We start from the raw sequence: 27,278 nt of genomic DNA, 5'->3' as shown, positions 1-27,278 counted from the left end.
CTAACAGTTAGCACCGCTTTGTGAATCAAGCCCCTAGGCAGTTACAATTTAGAACAAAATAAACATGGCAACCTCCATATTCCTTTTACATATATAATGAAGAAAGGATCCGCAAACCAGGGTTGGCTTAGTGAAAAAATGTCCGTTCTTTATTAGAAAAATCCACATGACAGAAAATGTGCAATAAAATCACAGTCGATCCTGTGATTTTATTGCACATTTTCTGTCATGTGGATTTTTCTAATAAAGAACGGCCATTTTTTCACTAAGCCAACCCTGGTTTGCGGATCCTTTCTTCATTGTATTTGCTAAAGGACTGGCTCTCTAGATCCTGCACCGATTGGTATGTGTTGTCATGGGGGTTGAGCGTTTATGAACTTGTTCTCCTTTTACATATAAATTGTAAATTGTAACAGTAGTACTTAAAAGTTGTTAACCTTTTTTGGATCATCAAAATTTCTACATAAAAATGAGCTCTTACTCAGGCATTTTGTTATACCAGATAAAGCCAGATTACCCAAATGAAACAAATAAGTTCAAAACATTATGCTTGTCTATTTATTGAGAAAAATGAGGCAAAATTACATATTTCTACAATTATCTGCTCATATGAAAGGGAAATTGAAGTCAGTTCATTAAATTAATGGGATGATAGCAGTGTGGGTGGCCTTGTCTTATCTGAAGAGCAGAAATCTGGTTCTTCACTACTTAAGTCTGATCTTCCCAATTAGGCAATATGAAAATAAGTCATGGCTCAAATAAAATATACTTGTTTGAAAAAGAATTAATGGTGTTCACCAGTCTGGAAAACATTACAAAACCATTTCTAAACAATTTGGACTCCACAAGTTTACTGTCAGACAGACCATGTACAAATGGAGGCAAATCTAAGCTTCTCTTAGGGCTCTTTCATAAGTGTAGCTAACAGGTGGTGAATTCACTGCCTGTCAGATGCTCTCTGGCACCAGCCAAGTGCTTGTTAGTGCTCAGTATCGGTGGTAGACAGGTGGACCCCCCAAGTAATCACATCTGAGTGCTGCTGCAGCCATGCTCAGGCATGTCATGACGCGGTTCTCACATGCTGAAATGAGTGGTGTTACAAACACTGCCATTTAGCTGCATTTTATTTGCACCAGAATGACACTCATGGGTAAACTCAGAGTGAATCAGCTTAAAGTAATGTGTTAAAACTCCCTCTACTGTCATACTTTGAGCGCAGGTATCTGGATCACATGCCCTACTTTTCCAAAGGGGATTTCTTTAGAGCAGTTGCATCAAATATGAAAAGTATCTGTGTAGTCTCCTATTAACCTTTATCTACAAAGAAATAATGAGGAAGATGCACTACGGCTTTAGTATGATAGTCATATTTACTGTTAAGGTTTTGTTTACATTATATGCATTACTGTCAGATTTAAAATGCATACGGCTTGTTTAAATCTGATGCATTTCCATGCTAGTGCTTTAAAAACTAGTTGGTGCTTAATTGTCCTTGGGCACTTCGCACATACTTCCATGGTAGTGTTCTGCAATGCTCCTCTAAATTTTTACGAACATGCATGATGTGCATGCTTTCATTGTATGCTTTCATTTTCCAACTGTCAAGTAGGAATGGACAATGGGATTCAAATAATTATGAGTTGATCCAGGATTATGCAAATTCATATAGCTTGAAAGCAAATCGTGCTGGATCCATCCTGGAATTCAATTGAATCATTTTCAAGTTGTACATATCTGCATGCAAAAATTGCATAATTCTGCATCAACTTGGAATTCATTCCATCTCATTGACCATTTCTACCAACAAGTGTGATATAGCGTTGGGGGAGACAGTCAAACCCGCCCACATTTGTCGAGATGACTATTGTATCCAGTATTGCCCACACAGACGCACGCTTAGTTCACACAAATGACATGCATAAAAACCTTGATGGAATACCGTGAACTTGGTGTTATTCATGTGACAGCCTGCATAATATAATTTGATCCAAGAATGTAGTTATCTTTTAAACTGCATCTGTTTTTTCCACACATTCTCTTTTCCTCTCCTTGCCTTAAAGAGCACACAGGTGCATATGATTGCATAAACAGAAAAAAACAATTAGAATGCTAATCGTGATTTCTCATATCTTTATCTTTTTTTCCATGTATTTTTCCATGTATTTCAACTAAACTAAAATACTAAGTTTTCAGTTTCTTCCCTTAATATATCAAACAGAGGTAGCTCTGTTCACTGAGCTCCCGGATTTTTGAGCATTCACCATGGGCCGTCTGCATCAATCCAACCATAGAAGAAAAAGGCGTGACCGGTAATTCTAGAGCCTGAATGACACAGGGAGCAATGTAGTTAGGTAGTTATAGGGAAATAGTTTAACCACTATACAACCATGACACGTCAATTGGCGCGAATGCGGCGGCTCCCCCAGGACCGCGTAACGTTAATTGGCGTCAAGTCCTGGGGGCGCGTTTTGCATGAGGTCGCGCGCCGATGCGCACGCATCTCCGCTTGAATGACGGCTCCACTCGGTCATCAGTCTCCCAGTGGCGATCGCCACTAGGAGACTGTTAAACAGAAAAAACTCCATCTATTTACACTGTACAGCGCTGCAATCTACAAACAGGGGAAAAAAATACAAAAAAATAGATACATTTAAAATAATTACACAAAAAAAAAAAAAAACATTGGGGGAGCGATCAGAGCCCACCAACAGAAGAAAAGCAGAAAAAGGGGGGGGGGGGGTCATTTGTGTGCTGCATGGTATGGCTCTGAAGCAAGCTTGTAAAGCTGCAGAGCCCAAAACTGTAAAAAATAGCCTGGTCACTAGGGGGGGGGGGGGGGGCCTATGGTCCTGCAGAGGTTAAAAAATACACTGGTGATTAGCTAAAGCAAAGTGAGCCATCTTTCGCTTCACTCTGTGTCCAAATTTCCCAATGTCATTTTTACTTGTATAAAAAAAGGATCTGTTCTCAGTACTGATGCTGACTTGGAGATTTGATTCAATCAAAATAATGCAGATATAGGAGCAAGAAGTTCTAACGCCTTTCACATAGTGCTTCGTCATAGGGTAATAATAACACATTGCTAGCTATTTATATACGGTCGGCCATCCGTCAAAATGCCAATATATTCTGCCCCTTTTCATATGTTAGTAGATCTAAAAGGGAAAAAATGTCCTAAAATACATTGCATAGATTCTTATTAAATAGTACATGCATAAGACTACAATTCAATCTTGTTGCACAGTTCATTTTCATTGCATCGATTCCTAATAATTACAAAAATACAAGTAGGCAAATTGCAATCTATAAATGTTGTGTAGTATGCTTGAAAGAATACAAGAATTCCTCAAGGTCTCAATAGTGAATGGGACCTATCATAGTTGTATGATTAATAATAATAGACATTATTATTCTCAGACAGTTTCACATATCTAGATTGCCATAGCTCTTTCAAGCATACTACAAGACATTTATATATTGCAATATTGCAACTTGCCTAGTTGTTATATTTTTGTAATTATTAAGAATCAATGCAATGGAAATGGTAATAAGCTATATAAGAAGATTGAATTGTGGTCTTATGCATGTACTACTTAATAAAATTTTATGTAATGTATCTTAAGATGTATTTTCCTTTTTAGATCTGCTGACGTATGAGTAGGGGCGGAATATACCAGCGTATTGCCGGATTAACAAACCTATTTAAACGGTCAGCAGATGTATTGGAATTACCTTAAAGAAGCACCATATGGTGTGAAACGCATTAGAGCTGCTTGCACTTATAAGTGCATATTTGGATTGAAATAAATTTCAAGGGGCAGCGCAGCACCTTTTTTTAAATTTTTTTTTTTTAAAGCATGTAGCTAGCCTAGCGCTAGCTACATGCTTCCCCCCTCCCTTCGCTATCCCTCCCACCCCTCCGATCGCCGCCGGCGCTTTTACCCTGCAGGGAATCCCGCTCTGAATGGGATTCCCTGTATGGGCTTCCCCGTCGCCATGGCGACGATCGCGATAACATCATCGACGTCGGCGGGTGGTCCGATCCACCCCTCAGCGCTGCCTGGCACTGATTGGCCAGGCAGCGCAAGGGGTCTTGGGGGGAAGGCAACGCGGCGGACAGCGGCGAATCGGCGGGTGGCGGCGGCGATCGTTATGCAAATACAGCTAGCAAAGTGCTAGCTGCGTGTAGCAATAAAAAAAAATTATGTAAATCGGCCCAGTAGGGCCTGAGCTAGGCCTGAACGATTTTAGGAAAAGATTGAATTGCACGATTTTTATCAGAAATTGCGATTTCGATTCAATACACGATTTTTGATAGGCAAGGATGGATCAGATCGCTCTCATTATCCATGACACATAACCGCAACATGTGTGAACCCAGCTTTAAAGGAGTTATCAGCCTTTTATAAGTAAAATAAGGGCTACTTACCCGGGGCTTCGTCCAGCCCCAAGCTCCCAGCATATGTCCCTCACCGCAGCTCTGCACACAGCCGTTTGCCGCTGCTCCCTCCCAGTCCCCGGCGATGACGTCAGGCTGACCTGGAGTTCGGCCTGTACTGCACCTGCGCGAGCGGCGTTGTCAATCACCGCCACGTGGACCGGAGCATACTGCGCAGGTCAGCCTGACGTCATCGCCGGGGACTGGGAGGGAGCAGCGGCAAACGGCTGTGTGCAGAGCTGCGGTGAGGGACATATGCTGGGAAGCCCCGGGTAAGTAGCCCTTATTTTACTTATAAAAGAGGTAGGTAGGTGTGTGTGTGGGGGGGGGGGGAGGCAGAGGGGACCACAGTAACAGTAGTGGCAGCAGCGGGACCAAAGTGTTAGCTAATTACTGTGTGAACGGCTCCCCGGGCAGCTAAGTGTTAATTACGGTGAACGGCTCCCCTGGCAGTGTGTCTTCGGCTCTTCTGATCTTCCGGAGGTAGGGGCGGGACGAGCCGTCCTTCCCGTCTCGGCCCCATTAACAGCCTGGCTGTCACGCTGTGAGGGAAAGGGGATGGTCCGACTTAATAACCCCTCACTGGCCTCCTGCTTTCACTGACACTTACGTATTGTGTGTAACTGAAGAGGAGAAAGCCAGGAGCAGAGAGCAGGTACTTGCAGCGGCAAAACCGAAGCTCTGACGATCCGGATATCGTCTTTCCCCTGATCACGATTTTCGGTTTAAAATCGAAAATCGTTCAGCCCTAGCCTGAGCGGCACCCTCCGGCGGCTTACCCCGTGTCCAGCACGGGGTTACCGCTAAGGAGGTTAAGATATATCTGTCACCTGGAAGCAACAATATATAGCAGGGTTTCGCAACCTGGGGTCCGTGGACCCCTGGGGGAACATTGGCACCTACTGGGAGGACAGCAGAAGCCACAGAAAAAATGGCGAATCAAATCCACAGGTGTCGTAGGTGAAGTGGCAGTACATTGTCCATCAAAAAACATGCCAGATCACCATCCACAGCTCACCATTTTCTTGAGTCTTGGTGGCAGTCTGGCAGAAGGACTATAGTAAAATGGCATCAGAAGCCCAGCACTAGAGCCTGTTTGTGTCTCCAATGCTGGGCTCCAGCCACCATTTATCTGTGATTCAGCCCTCCTTGTCAGCATAGCGCAAGAGGTTTGCAGCCAGAGCTGCTGTAATGAAGATTGGGGAACAGTGTTGGAGAGGAGTCATCTGCTAAGTGCGTACATTATTTTTATTTTCAAGCGCCGCCACTAACCAGGGATATTAGTGGGAACTAACTGGGGAGTGTTGAAATAAATTTAAATGGGAACCCTGCCTGCATTATGTGTATTTTGTGGATACCGATTCCTAATTATGTGTATTTTGTGGGGAAATGCTGCCCCCTTATGTGCATTCTGGGGGAAATGCTGACACAATATGTGTATTTTGTAGGGGTAAATGCTGCCAATTATGTGTATTTCTGGGTAAACCACTGTCTAATTGTGTTTTGGCGAAAAAACATTGGGTGTACATTGCCTTGAGGATGACCCACAAAGGGGTACATGCGCTAAAAAGGTTGAGAACCATTAACCACTTGACCTCCAAGAGTTTTTTAAAAAATTTTCTATGGGAAGGTGTATAATAGGGTATTTGGATGTGTAAGAAGGGAGAACCGAGAGCCCAATATAGTGTAGTAGGTCAAGGTAAATGGTATATGTAAGGAGTAAAATGTATACTCACAAACCAGGGTTACCTCCAGGTAACCACTGAATAAGCAGGTGAGGAGATTGACCTGTCCCCACTCAGGATTAAGAAGTCGCTCTCTGTAGACGTGAAGAAAGAAAGGGGTATCCCCCTCCACCAAGGGTGGATATATGATATAGTATTAGACTGAACAGAGGCGCCAACAGGTTAAAAGCAGTAATTAAAACGTTTAAAATTGCTTAGGAGGTAGTGGTGGACTTACCTCCCTCAAGCAGACACAAGCAACTGTGTATTTCAACAAAAATTGAATTTATTGGTACACTCCAGGGTATTGTTTACAACGCGTTTCGCAGGTCTATACCCGCTTCATCAGGCAATAGAAGTAGGAGTACACAGCAGAGTTTCAGAATCGCACCTGGCGCCTTTGTCAAAGGCGCCAGGTGCGATTCTGACACTCTGCTGTGTACTCCTACTTCTATTGCCTGATGAAGCGGGTATAGACCTGCGAAACGCGTTGTAAACAATACCCTGTAATGTACCAATAAATTCAATTTTTGTTGCAATACACAGTTGCTTGTGTCTGCTTGAGGGAGGTAAGTCCACCACTACCTCCTAAGCAATTTTAAACGTTTTAATTACTGCTTTTAACCTGTTGGCGCCTCTGTTCAGTCTAATACTATATTTGGATGTGGTTTTACTTTTTGGCCACAAGATGGAGATACAGAGTTAATGTGTTCTAAAAATAGAAACAGAACCAAGTGTTTATTATTTGTTTAGATTTGTGTAAACACGGGCGTAGATACTTTATCTGGTGGTGGTCAAGTACCATTTTGTTATGATGATCTATTTGTGTGCTATTTTAAATATTTACTTCTTATTGTGCTTAAAGTTATCTGACTGAACAAAATTTTGCAAAAAATTCACTCAAATATGGGACAGGATGATGTCAGCACTACATAAATACTAAAACAATAAGACAGTTAATCAAATGTGCTGAAAATACAATGTATATATACAGGTTTAGGTTTTAGACTTTAATTTAGTAGAGTTTGGCTGTCAACTCTCACACAGGTGCTCTCTTTTTAAAGCATTACATATTTTGACTGAATTCAGCAAATAGCACCAAGTAAGTGGAAAACTAAAATCTATAGTTTTTCTTTTATTTCAGCAAGAAGGTATTTCTGTCAAAAAAGCATCTTTATTACTGACACTGCTGTTTATAACGTCCGGGTGTTTATGTTTCCTAATGCACAAATGTGGCAGCATCCTTAATGCCAGAATGTAGTTGTTCAAGAGAAAGAGCCGTTTGTATTCCTTTAAAACACAAGAGGAAAGAAAATGACGTGTTGCACCTGACTGCACTGGTAATACAAAATCCAATTGTGAGTGAGGAGAGATAAGGGGAGAGGAGTAGAAGACCATCACATCAGCAAACACTAAGTAATGAACAGGGCTGGCACTGTCTGCCATGATAAAACACTCCATTAGCTGCGCTGGTTTTAAATGAGTGATAATTGTGGCAACACAGCAGTGGAAGGTGATTGAATTTTTATCTCTAACTTGACGTTTTGACAAGCTGACCATGACGCAAAGATGTCCCCTGTGCTCAGCACTATGCACACTGTGTGCCCTCCGCTTGTGTCACTGGAGGGGCCAGCTCTGCAAATATTACACAATTTTACCTCCAAGGACCAATATTCTTACCACACATAGTTAACTGAGAAAACAGAAAGTGACTTTTAATTTTAATGCACTCACTAACAGGAGCTGCAATTTGTGAATATTCATAGATATAAACTATGTAAATAATTACTATTGTAATAAATGCTACTGAATATTGCATTATTTTTCAGACAGCTTGACAACATATTCTATGCAGTGAAGAAAAATGTTCATCTGCAATGTATTATTAAAATATATTTCTATAAATAAACCCATGCATTTTATTAGCTACAGATGATGAAAATATTATCTATGGTCTGGCCATGGGACTCCATTAATATTATGATGTATGGAGAGAGCAGACAGCTACATTCATTTTAATATTTCAGAATAGCTACTTTGTGAGTATTTTTTAGGGCTAAGCAGATTAATTTTCTTTACTTAATTCGCAAGCTTGTGAAACCAGGACATTCTCAGTGGTTGCTTTACCAAGTACTGTCACCTTGTAAAATAATAAAACTAAAAATTGTTCATTAGGTTCTGAACCAAGCACACGTCTTCATTTTAGTATATAGTTTTTAAAGTTCATTGACTTCACACACTCATCATACTAGCTACCTTTATGTAATCCCAGATATGCACACATTTTGTAAATATATGGCGACAGCTAGTTTTGAAGTTAACAGTATATTTTAAAGGGGATGTGGGAGAGTGGAGAACATGAAAATGTGCCATGGTAAAATAATAATTTGCTAACTTTGATGTGTGTTTCAGCCTTTTGGAAATGAGAACATTTTTACAACCTAACAATTTATTTCATGTTAGAAGCAGCTGCATTGAACACACTTCATGACTTGTCACAGAAGAAAGGGAGCAAATGCAGAGAGCAATAACGAACTGTCTTTTGTTAGAATTCTTTCCCATTCTATCCAAGATTTAAAAAACACCCTTCGGATGAGGTTAGACTCAATGCAAATCTTCAGTCAGGTAACATGAATCTTGTGGTGTTAAAGTGATGCAATTGTTTACTGAAGCCTTGTACACACATGAGGCATGTCGCCAGGGCAGGGATCAGTAGGCAGAGCTGAGGCTGTACGGATGCAATACTAGCGTTCTCTCTGCAATGTGGAGGGAAGAGTTGGGGGGAGTGCCGGTTGAGTGGAGAACAATGCTCTCACCCGGCAATTGCCCTAATCAATCCGCCGGGCTGATTGCTGGCTGAGACACCAAGACACTAGGGGGCACCAACTGCCATTATCTATAACCCCACCCCCTAATAATGCGATAGGCTAAAAGGATTTTTTTTTAATATATATATAGCTACATATGCACAGAGGTAGATAGTGGTTGCTTGGCGGTTGGAAACAAACGTTATTTCCCACAATGCAACAAGGCTCCCACAGTGTGATGTCAGGCAAGTCGCCTGCACAGTAGAACGGACCCGATCGAGCTCAGCTATTTCCGCCTCAGCCCATTGGAAAGCTGCTACTGCGCCTGCGCTGAACCGCGGTAGGTAAATGTCTGCGCATAGCTTGTAGGGGGAAGTATCGGTATGTAGCCTGGCTCCTCTAGCCTACAGAGGACAGGGAAGCGTCATTGGGATCCTGAGGCTTCCCCCTCCCCAGGTAAGCATCCTTCAGAGAGAGTTTTTTATGTCACAGATTACACTCTACAGAAGTGTAGAGATAGTCTTCACTTACAGTGCTGCCCATAATTATTCATACGCCTGGCAAATTTTGACTTAGTTACTTTTATTCTAAGGCTGCCTTTTGCTGTCAGCGTTTTTGTAGCCTTTCCATAGCGTTTTCAAAGCTTGATCATAGTGTTTTACAGCTCATATGAAAACGTCTTTTTTTCTTTAAAAAAAAGTTAACAAGTCAGCTGTAAAACGCTTTGAAACAGCTGTAAAAAAGCTGTAGTTGGCCTTTTCCATTGACTATCATTGAAACACGAAAAGCCAACTTCGGCTGTAAACAGCTTTGAAAAAGCTCCAGTGAGCTTCAAAACGCAACGCAAAAAAAGCTGCTTTAGGTGTGAAAGGTAAAATGAAAGTCTATGGACTTTTATTTTACCTTGGAAAACGCAAACTATGGTCTTGGCTGTAAACCGCTGAAACTAGCCTCTAGTGTGAAAGAGCCCTTTTATTTAAATTTGAGCAAAGAGTGTCCAGTCCAAAATTATTCATACCCTTCACAAACTGCCACAGTCTGTGGGATAATACACAGTTCTATATCATTCCAAATAGTCCAAGCTGTTCTGAAGCATCCTAATTCCCCTGATTAATTGGGAACAACTGTTTATTCAATTCAACAGGTGAAAAACAGCAGCTCTTTGCAGTTGGTTTGTGGACAGTCATGGCTAAGACAAAGGAGCTCAGTGAGGAACTGCGGCTGTGCATTGTGGCTGCTCACAAGTCAGGAAAGACTACAAGGCCATTTCTAAATGTTTTCCAGTTCCAGTGGCTACAGTGCAAAGTATTATTAAAAAATACAAGATGTTCTGTACTGTGGAAAATCTCAGAGGACGTGGTAGGAAGCCAAAAGTGACACCTGTGCTGGCCAGAAGGATAGTGAGAGAGCGTATGAGAGGAGTCGGCGCAGGAGACTTGGGTGCAGGATACAGCTGGTATGGCTGATCCTGCTCAAATTCCCATCCACGTTAAATACTATTCCCCCTCCAGGCCGCCATGGATGGTGGGGAATGAAATAACTCGGCTTCCAGCAATTGCTGGAGGCCGAATTATAGTGTTTTATAAGTAACTTCAGCTCCATCTTCTGACGGCGCTGAAGTTACTCACTGCTGCGCCCAAGTCTCCTGTGCTGGAATGAAAGTGTTCGAGTGAGAGAGGTGATATAGAATTCAAGGATCACCACCAAGGCCATCCTGGTGAATCTAGGCTCTACTGGAGGCAATGTCTCAAGGCAGACTGTAACACCTCTAAAATGCTTTAACTGTAAAGAAATCCTCCAGACACCAATCAAGTTCTTTTTAAGAAATATTTGTATTAAATCATATGGATAAAAAAAATTCAGTGACAAAACACATTCATAAACTTCTTCTTAGCAGATGAGTATAGGTAGGCCTCTGTATACATCCGCCTGCTAGGTTCAGGGCTAGTTCAGGAAACATATATGTGATACAGTTTATTTGCATTATCTTGCCAGAATTTTCCTCACACAGCGCTCCGCTATCTGACACTTCTTCACCACTGTCTTTTTAAAGTGAACCTGAATTCTTGCACAGGACAGAAGGAAACGTAGAGAAATGTCTGGCGGTTACCTAGCAACATCCAGGATGGGACAGAATATGTGAAATTGATGATTGTGAATGATCACTTAACATATAAGAAGCACCACTGTCTCCTCTGTATTTTGTCTGCCAGCTGTTGTCACACAATCTTTTCAGACACTGTACTGCAGTCTTCACTACTTTTCTTTAATCCTGTCACTTGTTTCTCTGTCTTACTCTTGTATGCTTTGCTGTCCTGTTGTCTCTGTGTCACTGTAATGTCTCTGCTGTTTTCTGTTATCTCTCTCTGTTACAGGTACATTTTAATTTCTTTGTCTTTCTTTCTTTCTTATTGCTTACTGTTTCTCTTCTGGCTTATCTCTCCAGTATTGCTGCTCTTTACTGGCCTGTAGTTGTGAGTGATCTCTCTCCTCTCATGTAATGTCTGCAGCTCTCTTTTTCTTCCTTAGTTTAGTTTTCAGTAAGTGCTCACTTGTCTGTGTCTCTGCCTTGCTCAGACTGTCTCACCCATGGCTGGTCTCTTCTTGTGTCTCTCCTCTATTTCCTCACAAATCAAGCGTTTTTCTTGCTGCAGTCCAGTATAGTATCGTGACACAAACCATTTATTGCTGCCTCATCAGCTCAGTCTCCACGGCTACTTGGCTCCTCCTCCTCCCTAGCCTTCAACTGTAAAACTCAACTGTTACTTCCTCCCTGCACATGCCCAGCTTCTCTCTCCTCTTTTCTGCTCATGGGCTCCCCCTGGCGGCACCTGCAGGCTCCCTTTACAGCAGCACTTTCCACAAAAGTCAATGCATCTGTAACCCTTGGTGTGTGTGTCTGTTGCAATGACACACACACACACAGGGTTACAAGACAAGCCAACGGACACTGCACACTGCTGGGTTCCAAGTGAGCTTTTTTGTGCCTTATCTGGAGAAGTGGTATCCTCCTTGTTCTGCATCAGAACAAGGAGGATACCACTTCTCCAGATAAGGCACAAAAAAGCTCACTTGGCCTTTGCAAATGCTCATCTGGACAAAGAAGACAACTTCTGGTCTTATGTGAAATAAAAATTTAATTGTTTGGTCACAATGATGTTTCCTTCATTTGGTGTAAAAAAAGAGACGCCTTCAACCCAAAGAACACCATCCCCACTTGTCAAACATGGTGGTAGGAACCTAATGCTTTGGGGTTATTTTTTCAGCCAATGGACCAGGGAACCTACCGTATATACTCGAGTATAGGCCGAATTTTTGGGACAAAAAAAATGTCCCAAAAGTGGGGGTCTCGGCCTATGCTCGAACCACCCATCTCCCACCCCCACCAGAGTGACGCAGCATGGCAAATTTACTTATCCGCGGCTGAGGATTTGCAGAAAATCAAGTGGAACCAGGAATCCTCTTTAACTGGTCTGTCGGAGTCTCAGTTCAGTGATGCCACTAGAGGGCGTCACAGCATATGAGACTCTGACAGACCAGTTAAAGAGGATTCCTGGCAGAGCTTGTAAGAAGCAGGCATCACTCTTCATATGCCAGTGGGGACAATCGGCGGGTGGCATGTGACGGATCACATGTATCGGCAACGGTAAATATCACACGCAACACTGCGCAGCTCTGGTGGAGGTGGGGAGGGGGGACACAGCCCACTGCCATCACTTACCACTTTGTTTTGGCGCAAAGCCGCGGCTCGGGAGGGGGGGGGGGGGGGCACAGCTCACAGGTACCACTTGATTTTCTGCAAATTCTCAGCTGCTGTCAGTAAATTTGAACTGGCACTGTGAGCCAGTACAGTATAAATATAATTGGAGTGGCAACTTTGTGGTTACATATGTGTAGGCACACACCATTTAAGCCCTTGCTCACAGACCTAGGATATGTTGGACTGCTTATTTTGTGTCTGTGAAATGTTCTGTGTGCCTGTGTCTGACATAGTGCTAATTACATTTATTGACCTATGTTTCTCTGTGAGTCACCTCAATATTGTGCTTTGATGGAGGACACAATAACACTGTCCAGTGAAGGTGATTTTTTTTTTAAAGTAAAATACAAAAGGTCCTGGGTCCCATCTTAATGTTTTGTATACAGCCACCCAAAATAGTGAGAACACCTCGGATAAAGTGCAGGCAGTGGAGGTTTGGCACAGGCATGGTACCCCATTTCCACAACTCTGGTGCATTTCCACAACTCTGTTCATTTTTGGGGTGACCACACTTGCACTAATATCCTATAGTTGGTGCTGCATCTTCTACTCTCGGCTTATACTCTGGTCAATCATTTATTTATATTTTTTTTATTTATTTTTTTAAAGTAAAAGTTGGGGGGTCGGCTTATACTCGAGTATATATGGTAATCACAGTAAACGGCACCATAAAAAAAAGAGTAATACATGAGGATTCTTGGCCTTGGCCACCAATGGACATTTTAGCATAACTATGACCCAAAACACACAGCAAAAGTGGTGAAGAAATGGTTAGCAGACAACAACATTAACGTTTTGTAGTGGCCCAGCCAGAGTCCTGACTTGAATCTAATTGAGAATCTGTTGAGGGAGTTAAAGATCAGGGTGATGGCATGAAGACTCTCCAACCTGGAAGATTTGGAGCTCATTGCAAAAGATGAATGGGCCAAAATAACTGTGGAGACATGCAAAAAGCTAGTCTGCAATTATAGAAAGTGTTTGATTGCTGTAATAGCTAATAAAGGCTTTTCTATTATTGAGAAGGGTATGAATAATTTTGGACTGGACACTTTTTTCTCAAATGTAAATAAAAGCTGAGAAATGTTTTTTTTCCAAAATGATTCCTCTTGTGCATCCTCTTATTATCTTTTGGAAAACACCAATGTCATTTCCCGTCAAAAAATTACTTGCTGGTTGAATCAAAGTAACTTTAAGTCAAAATTTGCCAGGGGTATGAATAAATATGGACAGCACTGTATCTATAGAGATATTTTATCTAACTCCTTCTAAAAAGATATAAATATCTTATCCAACTCCTTCTAAAGCCTCGTACAGGATAGAATTTGGGCCAGGACTCTAGCATGTGCACAGTTGCCCCAACATCATTTAGCAATCTGGCATGCTGATATCTTATCCACACCTACGAATGAACGATGGATGAGGGGCATTATTGACTCACTTACTCCTCCCATGAAAGCTGCCTGCTCATGAGTCTTGAATGTTGTTTTGTTGCCTGAATGGTCGAGCACAGTCATTATGAGCGACACCAGTTGTGCATATATACACACCTTACGTCTGAAGCCTGAAGTAAATTTTATTAGTATAAACACATTTCTAGTAATTAATTCACCTCATTTGATTACCAACTGAAACCTCCTTTTTTCCTTAGGGAGGGTTATGGTAGTAATTACATAATGAGATAGTGATTTTAAGACCACTGTGGGTTTTTGTGTATGGGCCAGGTGGTCTCAGCATGTATTTTGACAGGCATTTCTGCATAAGTTACATGTTGACTATTACTTTAAGTGAAAAAATTAACCAAATACTGGAGAGAAGAAAGTGTGGTTTGTAAAAATAGATTTACAACACATATTAGCTTAATTGTACAGTATTAGGTGATTATTTTATATGGTAATGATGGGTGTGTTTCCTGTCATCACTGACGTGGTTTCATGTGGCTGGCAGACCACAGACATTTGAGGACTACTGTAGCAGAGAATATGACAGCCACAGACCTTCAAATGACAAATACGATTGGAAGGCGACTAACAGGATAGTTATCATTTCAAACACGGTAGGAGAGAGAATGCTTCCATTTGCCTTCAGATGGATCTCACATAAAGACATTGAACTTATAGCAGGGAATAATGCTGGCACACACTCCATGCTAAGGTTTACTGAAGGTAGGGAAATTAAAGGGGAAAACTAAGATATTTACAGTCAAAGAATATGCTATCTCATTGAAATATTTTACTACAGGAAATTTCACCATAGTAGTCCATTAAGTGTAACAATCTTCTAATACCAACTAAAGCTATATCAGTATTTAATACTGTTACCAGCACATAGGATAATGCAGGCTTCGACAGCTTGATAAATTCCCCCATCACCTTCAGTTTGCATAGGTTTACAGAACTGCAGTGTGTAACTCGTCTTTTTTCCAATGCTGGACTGCCCCTCCTTCCATATTCCATTTAAATATACAACTGCCTGACCTCTCTGCTGAGTGATTAAGGATTTAAGTATTTCTCAGGGCACTGGCTCTTTCGACCTTTCATTTCTACAGGGAAGTTAATAAATTCTGGCTCAACACCAAGATCAGTGGAGTCAATGTCAGGATTTTCAGCTTTGTAAACTCTATTACCCACCAGTGGCATTAATCTCCAATAAAACTCTGTAAAACATTTAACGTTATGACAAATAAGAAAGCAAACTATAAACTACGTGGAAAGTGGACCTGTGTCCATCCTCCTAAAACTGTGTACAATTCAGCCGCCGGAGTAAATATTAATAATATAACAGTGACATATGAAGTTTTTCCCTTTCTCCCCGAATCATTGGGATTACAGTGTCAATTACATTACTGTAGTAAAGGCTAAAGGACAGGCAGTGAACAGAAGTCTTCCCAAGCGTGGCAGACTACAACAAAATCTTTTTTAATATAGTGGAGAAGGTTATACACACTGCTTTTAATGGTGTGTGTCCATGCCAGCTGGAAAGAATCCCTCACTTCAAGTCCTCCAGTGTTAGCCAGAGTCATGTAATCAGCACTGAAGTATCAAGAACTATTGTAGTCAACAGATACAAACTAGAAAGAGTATGCCAATCAAATAAGGAAGATTCTGTTCTGGTGGTTTTTTATAAAAAAACGATACTCTAAGAAGATTCAGTGCACATAAGGCAATAATGGATGAAATAATATCTGCTACTGTACATAGTTACGTAGTTATGGATAGAGGCAAATGACAATAGCAAAATATATTAATGTGGTTTATAAACTGAAGACTGTGCAAATATGACATGACTGCTCATCAAAACAGTTCTAGCTTTCAAAAATGGTTTTATATTATACAGTTTTTGGATGTTACGCCACATCACAATCACTGTGAATTATAATTTCCCTTTACAAATGGTATTATGCTGATGAAAACTTACACTGCACACTTGGTAGGTCCGCAATAGCAGCTTTCAGTCTTCCTGCAAGCCACTCCAGGCTCTCATGCAAATTGGCAAGGGCTTTCAAGTCACTGACATCACTCATAATTTCATTCTGAGGAATAAGTTTATCTCCAAGGTTTCCTATGAGGACTTCGGATTCCTTACCAAATGCCGCTCTGGGGAAAGAAAATAGAACACTGGAATTGCTGAATGTTTTACACACATACATATACACACACACACACACACACACACACACACACACACACACACACACACACACACACACACACACTATGCATCCGTGTAAGTAAATGCACCACTTCTCCCAGAAAAGTGTTTCTATTACTAATGCTTTGGTACTGTCATTTTAATTTCTTTTGTGGACACTGGAAAAACTGAAAAGCAACAAATGATTGAAGGCAGTATGTGTAACTGCAACCAATGTTTGGGAAAAGTGGTTTTCTGACAAAATGTGAGGGTGCCAATATTTTTGGCCATAACTGTATATATCAGATTACAGCAAATCAAGTTGAAAGTAGAAGTAAAATTTTCAATGCATAAAAACAAACAAAAAAGTCACTTTGTCCCCTTTACCAAGGAAAAACAAAGGTCTATGCATGTATGATAACTTTCATACCCAAGTCTATGCATTCTTAATTGCTAGTAAATGTACTGTAATTGGGATCTATTCTATTACAAATACAATTCTCACGTCAATAGGTTGTTCTACAGATATTCCCTTTGGATAAGTGAGTCATGTGACCCAGAGACTTTGCTAGAACTTCTCTAGAAAGCATAGAGCTGTCAGCAGAGTGGGTGTTCCCCAGCTGTTGAACACTTTTCACTCTCCAACTTCCTCCTCTGCTGATGAGAAAGCAATTGTTTGTGGACAGCTCTACTGCTCATTAGATTCATTTCATGAGACATCATGCGACTCTGCTGTAGCTGCAGTAATACGGTGGCTGTCATTTTAACAGGAAGAGAATCTACAGTAGTCAGCCAAGTACTTTGCAAAAATATTTATAGCAAACAGGAAAAATGTGCAATGCACAAAACACTGTGTAACGCTAACTAATGCAAATGTATTATTACATGCACTAAACATGGGAGGATAAACTAAAGATTTAAGCTAAATATTGTTGCAGACTTAATGGCCTTAGCATACTCTCAGCTATATCTTGGGAAATAAATAAACAAACCATTTGAGTAAGTGTTATAAACATGGTCAAAAATGTCATACGTATTTAATTCAAGTCCTATAACCAACTAATGTGATTTTTGTTAAACAAACAAGTCCAAAACATTAAGCTTGTTTATTTATTTTTTAAGAAAATGATCCAAAGTCACATACAGAATACAGAAAAAAACCCGTAAAACTTTGCCTTCATAAGCTAGCTTAACAATCTCCTTTAGTTCCTAAAATATTAGCATGGGGTTCTTTGAGGTCTTTTAGAGTACTTACCTTTACTTGGTGTTGTGTTGGTTAAGTTCCAACTCTCAAGAAATTATTTTAGAACATTTTAAGGAGTCCTGAGAAGTCTCCTTAAAATTAAACTCCAGACTAAAAATCTACTCAGCAGCACTGAAAAGGCTTGGTGTTTCTTTAACAGTTTCACAGCATCAGAACTTTGTTTTTCTTACCCAAGCCTAATTTTTAGCTGCACAGAAGAAATCTGCCCGGGCATTTTTCCCCTGATGCTGTGCAAAACATGATGGGTTTCCTGATGTTCTCGTTCTGCTGTTTTGACGCAAATTTGTTTTTTTTAATTTTTTAATTTGAGATTTTAAGCCTAGCGCACGCAGCTGGGAGGGGTGATCAGGACACAGGACAGTTGGAACTGTGTCTCATGCTCCCTGTCACCTCCTTTCAACCAAAAAGATGGCTGCCCCCATAAAATCCTTAACATGTGCCTGTTCTTTTAAAACAGGGTGGGTAAGAGATTATATTATCTATCTATTTGAATTAACATAACTAATGTAACTTAATCACAGTAAGTTTGTTTAGGCTGAAGTTCCTCTTTAATTTGAGACATGACTTATTTGTTTAATAGATTAATAGTTATCTCATTTTGGAACTTGGGTGAAGAGGTCTTCACTGGCTGCCAATTACCAAGAGGATCCATTTTAAACTCCTAACCCGAACCTACAAAGCTCTCCACAATCTCTCCCCCTGTACATCTCGCTAGTTTCCAGACACCAACCCAACCGCAATCTCAGTTCTGCACAGGAGCTTCTCTTGTTCTCCTCTAGAATTACCTCCTCCAGAATTCACGTATACAAGACTTCTCACGTGCCTCACCCCTCCTCTGGAAAGTCTTCCACAGCACATCCAGCACTCTCCAACCATTGATATGTTTAAGCGTTCCCTCAGAACTCACTTTTTCCAACAAGCATATGCTTTAACTTAGGTCATTCCCATTCAACCCCAAGTTTTACTGCTTACTAGATAACCTAAACATGCACTGCCTGTATGTATACTGCATACTTTTCCACCTTTTGTTCCCCCCCCCCCCCCATTCTGTTAGATTTAAAGTTCACAAGGCAGGGCTCTCTCACCCTTTTGTGTCTTGGATTTTATTGTTCATTTCATAGCTTACACTTTGTTATACATTTTATTCATCAAGCTACATCTGTCATTGTAATCACCAGTTCTGTATTTTGTACTAGTGTCTTTATTTGATGTATATCATTGTCTGTATCATTATGTACCCTTTGTTGTTTTTCTACTTCGTAGAGCGCAATGGAATATGTTGGCCCTTTGTAACTCCATTAATAAAAACAGATGACAATTTAGGTCATATTCATGCAGAAACATTGAAAATTAGAAATGGTTCACAAACTTTCAACTGCCACTGTATGTGCTAGCATTGACAGGACAATCTGCATACTAAGCAAAGTAGTCGGGAATTTATAGGCCAAGCTGAAATGTAGACAACAGGACATGTGATGAGTTTCCCTTAAGAAATGTGATTCACTAAAGTGGAAGCTATATTCAGAATCAAGCATGCATATCATTTACAAAAGCCAATATGTTGTGAATACAGAGGGAATGTGCAATCATCGAAGAAAGCAGAATGCGCATACACTTGACGTTATGCAACTAACATCCATCACCCAGTTTCCATCAGATCACTGAGCCAGAAAAAGAGCAAGGTGATAATCCTGCAGACTACATAACATGTTTGCAGTTTAAACTTCAGCACTACAAACAGCATTTAGTGACTGACAAGTACACTAATAAAACCGCCGGTTACAACACAGCTGGGTACTTGAGAACACAGTAAAAACAAGATAAACAGAAAATAAGTTCACAGCAAACATATTGCTAGAACATCTAAAGATATAAAAAATGCATTGAGTCATAAAAACAGCTGAAGATATCAAAACTTATGTATGTACTTTGTTATCTGCACATCCCCTGCACTGGGCTGCACGCTATCTGCTGCTACCTGGATCTCCACTCCCATATGAATGCTTCGAACACTCCTAAACTGACACTGAGAAAGCATCCACTCACTACACCAATGACTCTCCAGTCTTGAAGCAATTTGTGCCTGCTGTATCCAATGGCAGCTTTGGCTAACTGAATCCATTAAACAATTGAAAAGGTGTTCTAGAATGGCAGAACTATGGAGGAAGAGCACTACACAGAGGGCTACCAACTGTATAAACATACCGTACAGGAGCTCATAGATGCACTTTCTTTCAACTGTCTACACTTTTCTGGCAGACTGAGAATTTTTCCTTTTGTTTTTCTTCCTTGCTTTGTTATATTTAAAGGTTTTCTTGTGTGAGCAATCAGCTTCAAATCACTGGATCTTAGCAGAATTCAGGCTTCAACCTGTTATTCCAAACTCTGCAAATCTTTATCTCATGCATTCTTTGGAGGATTTCGTGAAATGTATAAAGTCTTTGTCAAGTTGCAAAGTACACTTTTGGTTGAGCTTCAATCTTTTGACATATGGTTTCACATTACTCTTAAAAGGGACTCCAAGCAGTGCAGAAACTATGGAAAGATGCATATCATTTTAAAGCTCCCTTTCTCCTCTTTCCAATGATATATAAACCGCCACCCTACGCCTTTTAGTTTTCGCTATTTTCGCGATTAAAATTGCTGCGGCCGCTATTTCGATCGCAAAAATAGAGAAAACTAAAAGGCGTAGGGCGACGATTTAGGGGTCGTCAGAAAGAGGAGAAAGAGAGCTTTAAAATGATATCCATCTTTCCATAGTTACATTGTATTACACAGGGCGACTTTTTCTGCTGAATGGAGCTGCTGACTTTGAGAAAAAGTCGCCCTGTGTAATACAATGTAACTATGGAAAGACGAAAACTAAAAGGCGTAGGGTGGCGATTTATATATCATTGGAAAGAGGAGAAAGAGAGCTTTAAAATGATATGCATCTTTCCATAGTTTTTGCACTGCTCGGAGTCCCTTTAAGCACCCTCTGGTACAAAAAAGAAATCATTGTGGATTCTATGATTGAGATGTCCAGTATCTGATGCTGAGTAGCACCCTAAAATCATTGCCACAACCATCCTTTACTGGATAGAATTAGTTGGTATTAGGTTCTGCCAGTGAGATTTTGTCTCAAGTGTTTTTCTGTATTTTTGTAACGTGGCCACATAATCCTCTCTGACTCATCTGTACAGAACAAATTATTGCATTAGCCATAGCATTTTTGCAGGCATAAATAAAAAAAAACATAAAATACAAATAAAACCTTGCACTGGTCTGCTTTCTGAACAACAACGTTTTCCTACTGGCTTACTCCCCATGTAGAAGTGTTTCTAATGGTATCCTCATGTACTTTGGCATGGACTGTGCAACTAGTAGAATATATTGTATAATTCTAGGCTTCTTTTAGATATAGTACTTCTTTCAGCATCTTGCACTTTGCTCTCAGGCTGAACTTGCTTGGATGGCCTGGCCTAAGCAAGTTGGCAGAAATGTTCTGTACCTAAGGACTGTGGAACGCTTGATTCACAATTGTTCAGCAATCTACAGTAGCAGTAAAAAGTATAAGTCATAAAATGTGATCTGATCTTCATCTAAGCCACAACAATAGACAAGTCTGCTTAAACTAATACTACACAGAAAAATAAATGGTTCCATGTTTTTATTGAACACACCATGTAAACATTCACAGTGCAGGTGGAAAAAGTTTGCGAACCCCTAGACTAATGACATCGCCAAGAGCTAATTGGAGTGAAGAGTTAGCCAGCTGGAGTCCAATCAAATAAATGTGATTGGAGGTGCCGGTTACAGCTGTCCTGCTCTATAAAAAAAACACACCAGTTTTGGGTTTGCTTTTCCCAAGAAGAATTGCCTGATGTGAATGATGCCTCAAAACAAATGAGGTCTTAGAAGACCTAGGTTAAAGAAATGTTGACTTGCATAAAGCTGAAAAGGGTTATAAAAGTTTCTCCAAAGCCTTGCAGTTCATTAGTCCACGGTAAGACAAATTGTCTATAAATGGAGAAAGTTCAGTACTGCGGCTACTCTCCCTAGGAGTGGCCTTCCTGTAAAGATGACTGCAGGAGCACAGCGCAGAATGCTCAATGAGGTGAAGAAAAATCCTAGAGTGTCAGCTAAAGACTTACAAAAGCCTCTGGCGTATGCCAACATCCATGTTAGCTAATCTATGATACGTAAAACACTAAACAAGAATGGAGTTCATAAGAAGATACAACAGAGACCACTGCTGTCCTAAAAAAAAACATTGCTGAACGTTTCAAGTTTGCAAAACAATACCTGGATGTTCCACAGCAGTACTGACAAAATATTCCGTGGACAGATAAAACAAAAGTTGAGTTGTTTGGAAGAAACACAACACTATGTGAGGAAAAAATGAGGCACAGCACACCAACATCAAGAACATCACAACTGTGAAGTATGATGGTGGGGGCATCATGGTTTGGGGCTGCTTTGCTGCGTCAGGGCCTGGACGGATTGCTATCATTGAAGGAAAAATTGATTCCCAAGTTTATCAAGACATTTTGCATGAGAACTTAAAGCCATCTGTCCACCAGCTGAAGCTCAGCAGAAGATGGGTGTTGCAACAGGACAACGACCCAAAGCATGAAGTAAATCAACAACAGAATGGCTTAAACAGAAGAAAATACGCCTTCTGGAGTGGCCCAGTGAGAGTCCTGACCACATCCTGATTGAGAAGTTATGGCATGACCTCAATAAAGCGATTTACACCAGACATCCCAAGAATAATGCTGAATTTGAAACAGATCTGTAAAGAAGAATGGTCAAAAATTACTGCTGACTGCTTTGCACATCTGATCTGCAACTACAGGAAACCTTAGGTTGAAGTTATTGCTGCCAAAAGAGGTTCAACCAGTTAGTAAATGCAAGGGTTCACATACTTTTTCCACCTGCACTGTGAATGTTTACATGGTGTGTTCAATAAAAACATGGAAACATTTAATTATTTGTGTGGTATTAGTTTAAGCAGACTGTGATTGTCTATTGTGGTGACTTAGATGAAGATCAGATCAGATCACATTTTATGACCAATTTGTACAGAAATCCATAGAATTCCAAAGGGTTCACATACTTTTTACTGCTACTGTATTTACATCCCTTTGCATACTCATATGGATATATAACTTATTGAAGCTAGAGGGCAAAACAAGCTCAGCAGTGGCAGTATGTGAAATTTCCAGGCTCCTCAACCTGCCCCATTTTGCCCTCCCAGCACACCCACCTGTAATATGGTCATGGTCTCCCAGGTTTTTACTGCAACCCCTGCTGCCACAGCAAATACCGGCAACACAGGGGCTGCAATAAAAAGCTGGAGAGACCACACACAGGCATGCTGGGACTGGCTGCCCTGTCTATTTTCCTCCTGTCAGAGTGAGAAGACATAGAAATTGGAGGGACATAGGTGCAGCGTGGAGAGGTGAGAGGACACAGAGCAAAATGGGGTGGATTGAGGAGCCTGGAAACTGGAGATACCGCTGCCACTGAACTTTTCCCTTTCTTCTCACCAGGTTGCGTTCTGACTGGTCAAAATTCAAAAGGAGCAAGTTATTTGCCTATTGGCTGCATCAGTCCGCCACTAAGTTACTAGCTGGCCAGATCCCAAAGTGAACTTCCTTTTTTTCACCTGCCCACTAAAGAACCACATTGTTACCCAGAGGCCATTTGTACCAAAGTGCAGATCTTTTATCATTGAATACAAATCTAGACAATGCTGAAATGTAGTTTAAGGTAGGTTGTATGAAAAAGACCTCCATTTCGGCTTTTTACAAAAAAAAAAAAAAAATAAACACTGAAAAATTACAGATTTTTATGTGCTTTTACAATCTGCTGCCCTATGTGCATACAATAAATTCAAACGTTACTAGTGTTTCCAGTTAAACAGGTTAATGGATAAATCACTAACAGTACGTAGTTAGCAGTACAAAGGTGTAGGCTTAAAGCGGACCCAAACCAAACATTTTTTTAATTCAAAATATTTAGTTGCACCACTCTGACACATACAAAGATAAATAAACACTCCTTCAAGCCTATGAGCATTTCAGTATATGCTTTTCACCCTTCTCTTTTCATAACTAGGGTTGTACAGGTGGCAGCCATTAGCAATTCCTCCATTGCTGGACACTACCTACTCCAGCATTTTGCCGGATTCTGTCCCGGCAATTTGAAAGGAAGGGAGGGGTTTCTCCAATAAATGTAAAATATTTTATATTTGTCAACATGCAGCTGAAAAAAGGCTGCTATTTATTATAATAATTTAGGGAAAAAAATGAAGCAAATACTTACCTAAGGAGAGGGAAGGCTCTGGGTTGTATAGAGCCTTCCGTCTTCTCTCTCGGTGCCCTCTATCCTGTGCTGGCTCCCCCCGTTTCAATCCCCCACCAAAAGGGTATTTGGAAGTCTTCGGGAGCCGTACTGCACATGCGTGAGCATGCAAGAGAGCGTGCTTGCGCAGGCGCAGTACAGGGCCGCCCTTCTTCAGGAGCACTCGGGCTTCCTGAAGACTTCTGAAGCCTCCGTCAGCCAGGTAAAGCAGTATTTGACTAAATTAGTCAAATACTGCTACGGGGCGAGCCAGTACTGGAACGAGGGGACCAGGAGAGGAGCGGGAAGGCTCTATAGGACCCAGAGCCTTCCCTCTCCTTGGGTAAGTATCTGTCATTTTTTTAAATGCGGTTCCCATTCACTTTAAAAGCAAAAATTCCACAGAGATGGTAGGCAGCACAGATATCTGTGGCAGTACATATACTTAGTGGTGGAGAATGCAGCGCAGATTTTGGCAGGTGGGTAGGTTAGTGTTAGAAATAGGTAGAGTGCAGGTTAGTGTGCCTCAAGTGAATACTAGACACAGCTTCTGTCAAGGTTAAGACAACAGGAAAATAAAGAAAATAATTTTATCAATAATTTCAAACTAAACTGAGGGACTTTTTTTGCATTATTTAGTTAGAAGACTTCTGCTTTAAAATATGAATGTGAAAATCATACATTGTAACTACTAATTCGGAGAAAATTATAGGGGTGCTCAAGAAGTAAAATACCTCTTATGTAATAAAAGAACAAAAAGTTAGTTTTGACTATAAATTCTTAAAGCGGATCCGAGATGAAAAACTAACTATAAAAAGTAATTTGTCTATATATCTTATCTAAAGTTTAGAAGTTTACACAGCAAATCTAGCTACAAACAGCTTTAATAGAATATGATTATTTCTTCCTGTGATACAATGAGGGCAGCCATGTTGTTTGTAAACATTACAAACAGGCAAGCTTATCTGCATCTTCTGTGGAAAAAAACCCTAACCCCCCCTCCTCCTCCCGCTGAAATTTCTGGCTAGTAATACCTCCCCCTCCTCCTGCCCAGACTGAGCTCCCATGAGCCCTTGCTACTGTCTGAAAGTGCCTTGGCTCCCTGAAAACCTGTGGGCGTCGCTTGCTTAGTTTATAGGGAATTAGAGTATTAAAATAAAAACCAAAAAAAGTATTTGGCTTGAGGAACGCCCTATAAACAATAGGAAAGGAACACTATTATGCAATGAGTAAAAGTTCATCTCGGATCCACTTTAACTAACTTCGACAAAAAAACAACTTAAAAGAATGCTTTCTGAAATCTGCAGTCAGTAGTACATCTGTCTGTATCTTACAAATAAAGTGGCAGGCACATGTATTACTAGAAGACGGTCAATACACGTCATTATTTAGCCTGTTATAATTGAAAGCTCATCTACCTTGTACTGACATGAGATCTTTTATTACAATGCATATAACCAATGCACATAATTGGCAGCACACAATTTCTTCTGCTAGTATTCCGTTTTTTCTTTCTTTTTTTTTTTTTTTATTCAGTACCTGCGCTGGCGATACTTAAAAGTTGTTACACTTAATCCCCAGTAGCCACATTAATAGAGATAACAGTGGCTGTACCATCATTTCCTGATAAGAGTGACTGGCTGAATATGCCTTTTGACTATGGCTGTGCAGGGGACAGTTGTAATGATTTGTTATGCCTCCTACGTCTCTTCCTCTTCTGTTCTCTCACATCAAAGTCAAGTCAGCTAATAATAAATGTACTTCCAGGGCTGAAAATTCTGTTCTGTTAATGAAACGAGAGGTAACCTTTATATGACTTGAAGGACACCAAGTGCCAAACAGTCCTCAGGGCTTTAAAAACTAATTATACAAGGAGAATCCGTCCATTATTCCTTTCTTTGCCCTGCTGAGAGAAATGTGCTTAAAATGCTGAAACCGTGGCTGCTTACCTTGTCTGGTTGATGGCTGTTGACTCATGCATCCAAGATCTTGTAATGTAAAGCACAGAACCTCTTGAATACCGGGCTGATATAAAAATTGCTTAGCAGTGCAGTCCAGTCGACAAGATACATTCTCAATGCATATATCTGTCTCTATATGAGCTAGAGGACTGAAGGATGTGTGGAACACACAGTAAGCTGGCATTAACTAATTTAAGGAAAATAAACTGAGGATGTAAACAACTGTATCTACCCTTCCTACTCCTACAAATTACTTTTTTTGTTTGTTTTTTCAGAATACCCCAGTTTTATTTTCTGTATTAGGGGCCTTTCACAGTATCTCCGTTGTGTCTCAATGGACAATATCATTGCATTGCGTTGCAATGATATTCCTACATGGCTTTCCCTCTGTGCCATGCTGTGAGTTCTGAGCATACTGTGCAATAACCAGGTAGCATGTGCGTTTACAGTGGCAGTGATGCATATTTTCATTGTACTGTGTGCTTCACTGTATAGTCTAAGGCACGGTGCGTCTTTGTGGCAGCGTTGCAGTGGAATCGCAATGCAACATGCATAGGGTGAGAGGGCCCTTACCTTAACAAAAAGGATTGATCTTTTAATGTCTCAGCTGAATGGCATAGTATTTTAGTGTCTTAGAAATACAATCTATAAACGATTGACTTTTTTTTTTTAATCTATTCCATGTTCTCTTCCAGGCAAGTTTTATGGCTGTAATTAGTTATCAGTGAGGGTTTTTACCAACCAATGGCTGCAACGTAATGTGTATACTATTAGTGACATTCCCATTCACACCAATTTATCCAGTGGTAATAAAGGACATACCAAGAAAACACAGATCAGAAAGTCCTGGCCAAAACAATTAAAGTGGACCTATGACTTCTTCTCTGCTCTAAAAGATAACAGCATAATAGCCTTTACAGAAAAACATTTCCTTGTTACAGCTTATAGAGCTCCTTCAGATATGCAGCAGTGTAGTTACGTGTTTGCTGGGAGCACAGAAAGGGATAAACTCCTGTGTTTACATATAGCCTGTCTGAAGGGAGCATCCACAGCATCGGTCAGATATGATAGCTCAAATTACAGTGACTCATTACTTCCAGATAGGGTAAAATTAGACAGGCTGTTATCTGTAAATACACACAGGGTGTATTTCTCTGTGTTTTCCTTCTCTCTAGTCAAGGAAAGGGCATGGGGACGATACTGAGCTGCAGTGCTTACTAAAGAGGGGGGAGTTGATAATTGTTACACTTGGGGACCTTGATAAGTTATTTGCTGGACTTAAGGGCCAGGAGGGGTTAGCAGCTGCAATATTTTATGCAGTGCAGATATCAACACCTCCCCAAGTGCAGCTGCTAATGCCTCATGGTCCC

At 40.7% G+C, this 27,278-nt stretch overlaps 1 protein-coding gene across 2 annotated transcripts in view; it reads right to left on the bottom strand.

The window, feature by feature from the left end:
- EXOC4 (exocyst complex component 4) overlaps positions 1–27,278 on the bottom strand; it is a 552,305-nt gene that overhangs the window by 85,398 nt on the left and 439,629 nt on the right. For both annotated transcript variants that reach the window (XM_068276025.1, XM_068276024.1), the window contains exon 14: positions 16,144–16,322. In XM_068276025.1, coding sequence (XP_068132126.1) covers positions 16,144–16,322 — 179 coding nt within the window. The remainder of the gene's footprint in view (positions 1–16,143; positions 16,323–27,278) is intronic.

This window comes from Hyperolius riggenbachi, chromosome 3 (genome assembly GCF_040937935.1).
Source record: "Hyperolius riggenbachi isolate aHypRig1 chromosome 3, aHypRig1.pri, whole genome shotgun sequence".
NCBI classification, from domain to species: Eukaryota; Metazoa; Chordata; class Amphibia; order Anura; family Hyperoliidae; genus Hyperolius; species Hyperolius riggenbachi.
Note: the sequence above shows the minus strand (reverse complement) of the source record. Positions and strands in the feature narration are given on the sequence as shown.